The 7112-nt window shown below is 39.4% G+C and overlaps 1 protein-coding gene across 1 annotated transcript in view; it reads left to right on the top strand.

The window, feature by feature from the left end:
- The window catches only part of LOC104616441 (carboxypeptidase Q-like), a gene marked incomplete at its 3' end in the record, with an annotated part of 71504 nt that overhangs the window by 37976 nt on the left and 26416 nt on the right, over nt 1-7112 (top strand). Inside the window, exon 2 of the mRNA XM_010281453.1 lies at nt 4255-4366. Coding sequence (XP_010279755.1) covers nt 4255-4366 — 112 coding nt within the window. The remainder of the gene's footprint in view (nt 1-4254; nt 4367-7112) is intronic.

The raw sequence follows: 7112 nt of genomic DNA, 5'->3' as shown, positions 1-7112 counted from the left end.
TTTTGGTGGCCTCCTCTGGACCCGCTCCAACAGGTCCATGTCTTTCCTGTGCTGAGGGCTCCAGAGCTGGACACAGGACTCCAGGTAGGGTCTCACCAGAGTGCAGCGGAGTACTGGTCCCACTGCAGACCCCTGAGGGACACCACTCATCACCGATCTCCATCTGGACATTGAGCCATTGACCACTACCTTCTGGATGTGACCATCCAACCAATTCCTCATGCACCCAACAGTCCACCCATCAAATCCATCTCTCTCCAATTTAGGGAGAAAGATGTTGTGGAGGATCATTTCAAAGGCCTTGCAGAACTTCAGATAGATGCTATCGATAGCTCTTCCCTTGTCCACTGATGTAGTCACTAGGCATGCATGAATACGTATCGAATCAAAGACTACTTTTTAGTGGCAAAGCCCATCATGCTTAGGAAAGGGTAACTCCATATCATATGTAACAGTATGTGAACAGGTGGTTCCTTTTAATATTATTTTAAAATATAGAATATTTTACTATATATTTATATAAATATAGAATATAGGTAATACATGTAATATATAAAATATAATATGAATTTATTATTTCAGTATGCTTGACTGAAATCCTGGGTATGACTTAAAGGCATCCCATAGTGGTAATAATGCTGGTGCAGAAGGAGATAGAATTACTTACCTTCTATTTGAAATGTTTCCTGCAGTTTCATTTCTTCTGTTGTACTGTATCTGGGCTGTGTCTAGGGCAGCATTTTCTTAGTCATGTCACTCCAGGAAAGCCAAATATTAAGTTGTCATGTTGCATGGAAGCTGTCTTATCCTAAATTTATTTTTGGATGATTTGGCAAATGTTTATTGCTGTATTTGTACTGTCCTATCAGGTGCTTGTGGTTTCTCTGTATATTTAAAACAAATAATTATACTTAGATATACTTACTTACATTGCTCTGCAATGCTTACATTTTTTTGCAATATGCTGACATTTCTATAGGGCTGTTTTGTGTAAATGTAAGTTATTAGTCTATGTGTAGATTTGGAGCTGAGAGCCATGTAACAGATTTGAAAGCAATGTAGAAAATACAATAACCATACTTACATGATAGCTTTAACTGACTTTGTTATTAACCCACCTGTACAGAGAATTATAATACTATTATTTTATAATAGTATTTTAAATGATAGAGTGGTTTACAGTAAATGTAAGAAATATCTCCATTCATTGCCTAGACACATTATATCTACTTAAAGACCAAGATAAACATAGTGTTTTTGTTATTTTATGACTGTGTCTTATTTTAAGAACGTCTGTGGCTAAGTATAAGCAAAATCATGGAAACTTTCATTTTAGCTGCTAAATGCAGCATGATAGCTATAAAAACAACTGTTCCAAAAAACCTTTCAAATAGAAGTACATTGGTTGCATTTATGTAATTGCTCTTGGCACCAGCTTAAGTAAATTTAAGTAAAAGTTCATCCATAAAATTATCTGACTTTCTCAATCCACTTGAACCTTGATCTGTTTTGGTGTAATGTTCTGGAGTTGGTAAAGATGCTTTGTGACTGGAGTCTGTAACCCCAAATGGGATTACACCACCACCTTCTGATTCAGAATTTCCTGCTGTTGCAATATGTGTTGTTTCACAGAAATGAGGAGTAATTCCCTCTCAGACGCTCATGTTGAGATTGCTGCCAGGGAACAGCATTAGTGAGGTATTCTTTCACTGCTAAAGACAAGGCGTTGTTTCTATCATAAACTTGGTTCTCAATGAGTTTACAATCTTTTTATAAATAATTCACTTCAGCTTGAAGCTCAGTTTCCCAGGAGAGTGAATAGTTATCTTCCTAAAAACAATTCTTGCTTTAAGAACAAACAAAGCACATTTTTGTGATTTTGAAGTTGTGGAATAGAGGTCCTTTACACCGCAGACAGTTGTGCTTTCACTCAGAGCCTTTTCTGTTCTTTTTTTTTTTAATATTTTTTTTTTTTTTGCAGATTCCTTATTGAGTGGACATTAATGAGTCTGCATCAGTCAGCTACAAAGCGTGGTGGCGTTTGAGCTCTGCCCTCCATAGGCAGGTTGCAGTGGGGCTGCACATGCATCCCAAGCTCTCAAAGCAGGATCATTCGTGCATTGCCTGCACCGCCTGCAAGAGTGTCTGTGTGTGTGCTCAGTCCTCCCTTATAAGAAAACAAAAAGAGCAAGAGTACTGCAGTGACCACTTCTTTTCTGCTCTCATTTAAGAAAGGTTTCTACCTCCAAAGCTGGCATGACTTTTCTTAGATTATCTGTTTTCAAGCTATGTTGCTGTTGTAGCAGAGGCCTGCCACAGATTAAGTACTTCTACTGCAGGGCAGCGTCCCTGGAAAACGCACTGTTCGCTGTCTTTCATGCCGGGCCTGGGAGGATCATGACAGTAAATTCCAGGAATACCTCCTGAGTAAATCTGAGGCTTTTCCGGAGGGGTCTGCCATCCAAATTTAAGCACTTTTGAAGGAGGGGAGGTTTTGGAATAAAGGCTGTGGCATGTCTGTCTACTACCAAGAGAGTCAGTCCATGCTGGAAAGCAAGCTCTTGTTTAGTTAAGGCTGGTTAAGCAGAAAAGAGCTGAAATGTCTGAGAAGGAAGGAGTAAGCTGCTTATCAGATTTTGATCACACTTTCTAAAGCATGACACTTCTGGTTTTTTATTATACACATATTTATAAACATTTCATAGTGCATTTTCTACATTTAAAGGGTTTTGGTGCATTCTAATTGGACATATGGCAATACGATATATATCACTAATAATTTATCATGGCCCTTGTTTAATGCAAAGGGGCCTTTTAGTTCTGCTACCTGTGTTCATATTTGCTGCACTCCATTGCCATGATCTGTTTGCATGTTATTTTTAATCATAATTGAAAACTTACCAAGGTTTCTCTCATGTGATGGGGAAAATAGAGGTTTTCATGGTTGGTCCCCAAGTTAGTTCCTTGCAATGTTAGCTGCACACTTGAAAGCATAGGCTCTTGCCCTCCAGGAGTGATAACAGGAAAAACACAGTTCGTTCTCCTTATCAGTGCTAGAGTAGATGTCCTGTGATGCATGAAAGCTGTGGTGATATGCCAGGAGATCCTCATCCCTTAGGGAGAAGAACATGGCAGGAAGAACGAGTATTTTTCCTGTTCTAGATCCCACAACTCTGAGACCTGATTAACATCAGCTGACCAGGCAGTTGGAAGCATCCCTTCACATATGGCCAGTTCTGGGCAGAACATAGGCAGATGTTTCAGGGTCTCCTTCAGTTTTTCCTCAGTACTTAGTTGTCATAGATGAGATGCTTCCACTTCCACTATATCCCAAGGGCACTCTTTACTGGTACCAGTTCTTCAAAGACTCCTGGGGCACTGTAGTGGCTCCCTGCTCTTGCTTTTGCCCTATTGTGTCATTTTACCACACTGCCTGCTCAGCTCAGAGTTCTTGTCCCTCCTTGACCTCTCCGTTGCAATCGCATATCCATCAGCCCTTCAGCTTCAGGTCCAGTTAGGGAACTGTCTCACTTCTTGAATCGATCTGATACTGCTTGTGAACATTTGAAGAGTACAGAACTGAAAGTAGGTGTTTCTGGAGAAACATATACTGCTATACCCTACTGGAGCCACAAAGCTTTTTTTTGCAGAAAACGCAAGTTTGGGACTTGCTACCATGTAATTTTCAATTTAAAAATCTTTATGACTAATGGAACTATAAAATACCTTGTCATTATTGTAACACATAGGGGATCCAGTAATAAATTAGAGGTCCTCTGTGGCAAGTACCATACATATATAATGAAAAAACAACCCGTGTTTGGCAACTCTTCAAGTCTAAGTTTATATTTTTTACCTATGCACCCAAAAGTTGGGTTAATCAATTTTCATGCCTAAGGGCTTAAACAGCCAGAGTATGAAAGAAATTTTCACCATTCTGCAATGTAGTAGTCCTGTATCTCTGGAAAGTATGCACTTTATTAATGTACAAGAAAAAACCTTTCATTTAAACATTTCTCACAGCTCATCTATTTTGATTCATGCAGTGGTTTGAAGCATTAGGATGCATTTGGTGGTCACAGTTTTATATTCAGTGACTGGAGAACTAGAGTTTTATTTTAAATGTTTCCTTCCTTAGCTCTAAACTAAAAAGCCAAATTTATGACAAAATCATTAAAATGCTTAAATGCTGAACTGTCTTTTCTGATTCAGTGTTTTCATGTAGATATGTTTTCTCTTAATTGCTTTTTTCAGATTGTATTGGTCAGTGGACATCTGGACAGCTGGGACGTTGGGCAGGGAGCTATGGATGATGGTGGTGGAGCATTTATATCATGGGAAGCATTATCACTCATTAAGGATCTGGGTAAATATTTAATTTTAAAATATTTTTAATGTGTTACATTTCCAGGACATTTTTTATGTTATCTAAACTGGATTTTCTATTTTGTCCATTCCTCTGAGCATAAATATTCATACTTAGTATAAATATTTTGCAAGTTTGTCTGTTAAACTCCATCTTTCATCACAGAGGTCATCCAAAAGCAGCACATCAGTCAATGACCTGAAAAGTGCTTTGAGCCTACATGGTCACCATCATCACAGAATGCCAGTTCAGTATAAGATATAAAATCTAGGTACCTTGGAAGAAAGTCGCTCCTTTTCATTTTGTCTTAATGAGTTCCTTGCAATTAATGAAGATGAAGCTTCATGAAGTCACAGATAGCCTTCTGATATTGTTCTCTGCCTTTTAAGCAAACATTGTCACTCAACACGTTCCAAAGTCCTTCACTGTCCTACATGTTGCTTTTACAGCCGCTACTCAATTTAATTCCAAAACCCTTACCTTACTTTTGATAACTTCTCAAGACAATTTCACCTAAATCTCTCTCAAAAGCATGTAACTAGGACTGGATCCAGGCAATGTTCCTGCTTTTGGTCTCTTCCCTTTCATCTACATGTGAAGATATTCAGCAAAGTTGATTGTAAATTTCACAGAAGTTCGTATTTCCAGTGTATATATTTCAGCAATTTTTTTTTTTCTTTCAACGTTCTTCCTAAATAAATTTATATCCTGCCTGGACTTGTTCCACCAAATATTGATAGATACATCTATACCATCAAACTGCGTTCTCAGCTTTGAGGGCTGATTTCCTGATTATGCTGCTTTTATGTTGCTGTGTGCCTGGGTTCTGCTTTGGACTGTGACAGCTGATATCCTTGGCAAAGATAATCCAGGTCACAGGAAGCACACACTTGAGTCTCATCACTACAAGGATACACTTCTGTCACATTTGGCTTAACCATAGTGACCTCCTATGTCTCATCAAGCAACATTTGACACTGAGGCCTTGCACACTGTAGTATCCTGCTACAATAGGTTTGTGGGATGCAGAGCAATATTCTGTTTCCAGGGATCACTTGAATTGAATCATTCTTGATTGATAGCAGGGTGACAGGGTGACTGGGTTCTGGAATTTGGCCTGTAGATCAGCTGGACTCTTCTGAAATTAATATTCTAGCACACACGCTGTCAACCCTGGACTTCATGGTCTCCCTCATCTGGAATTTCTGCTCAGCAGAAGTATGAGTTGAACTAAACCACCATGCTGTCAATGCTAAACGTAGATGAAGAAGGAGAGAAAAAGGCAGCTTCTAGCCTGGATATGTCTGTTCCAGTAGTGCTACAGATAAAATACCAGTGTGAACTTGCTCAGCCTACTGCCTCCTTGTTTGCATAGCCCCATAGTGTGGGATCTGAAAGGCCAATTTCTTCTACTCATGGGCTTCATCTGACTTGTGGGTAGAAGTGGACTGCAGAGAGCATGTTATTGTAGAAGAGCATAGTCTACATATACCTACATAAGGTGTGCTTGGTGGGAGAGATGATCCACCGGTTAAGATGAGATAGGTCTGGTGTATGTGCAAGAGGGAGCTGTAGTTGCACAGTCATCTGCCTGTGTTCTGCAGACACCCAGCCTCTCAGAGTTTGTTCTGGTGTCCTGCTGTTCCCAGTCTGCCGTGACCTAGTCTGATTTCTGGTCTCCAAACTGCAAATTCCAGTCTTATTGCTTGATCTGTAGTTGTTTGCTGCTTTTACTTCCATATGGGCTTTTGTCACTATACCACTCAAAACTAGTTCAAAACAGACTTCTTCGATTGCCAAGTTGATATCCAAGGATGCTTTTCCCTCTTCATCAGATGGAATCTATTTTTCCTCCTCACTCCCTTTTTTCAGAACTCTAACCTGTGGTCAAGAGGAATGCACCACGTATTCATTAAAAACTAAAATCAGCTGTTGCTCATGCTCTTAGCTCTGGCAGAATTTAAAAAAGAAACTAGCCTTCCCTTCTTCCAATCAGAAGGATTTGTGCACTTGAAAAATCTCAGTGTTTCTTGAAGAGCTCTTTGTAGACAAGCTCTGTTTTGTGATGAGCCACTCTCACATTGCAGTGGTGAACATCAGACAACCCTGTGAATTCCTGTTCCTTTATTTTGCATTATTTGAACCTCTTATCTCTCCATTTTCCCATCCTTGGAATGATTGCATTATCAGTCTGTGACCAAAACCAAAGTGAATCTGTTTTGATTTTTGATCTTTTAAAAGTAAACTAAAGAGGATTCATCTACAGAAGAATCCAGGCCTACTTCTTCTTATACTGTATTTTAATCTTTATTTTATGATTCTTGGAAAATTGCTTATGCTCCCTCCACTTTCGGGGGAAAAAAAAAAGCAGCTTCAGTGTTTGCTGATCTATTCCATTCAGAATAAACTGGTTTGTATCTCTTAAGGGCAAGTTAATGGTGGCATTCTATAATTCTTATTCACTGGGTTTCCCTTCACGCATGACTGAAATGCATCACTCTATGCTTGTTCAAATATTTTATTTCCTCTGCTAGTAGTCTATGTGTTTGCTGTACGACCTGTGGTGCAACACTGTTTTCTCAGCTGGGAAATGCCGGAGCTGAATATACACAAGTCTATGGGACCTAATGAGGTGCATCACAGAGTCCTGAGGGAATTGGCTGATGTAGTGGCCATTCTCCATGATATTTGAAGAGTCCTGGTAGTCACGTGAACTCTCTGGAGACTGGAAAAAGGGAAAACTTGG

The sequence above is a fragment of the Phaethon lepturus genome, unplaced genomic scaffold, assembly GCF_000687285.1.
Source record: "Phaethon lepturus isolate BGI_N335 unplaced genomic scaffold, ASM68728v1 scaffold8212, whole genome shotgun sequence".
Taxonomy (NCBI): domain Eukaryota; kingdom Metazoa; phylum Chordata; class Aves; order Phaethontiformes; family Phaethontidae; genus Phaethon; species Phaethon lepturus.
The sequence above is the reverse complement of the archived record's forward strand: the minus strand, read 5'-3'. Positions and strand labels throughout refer to the sequence as shown.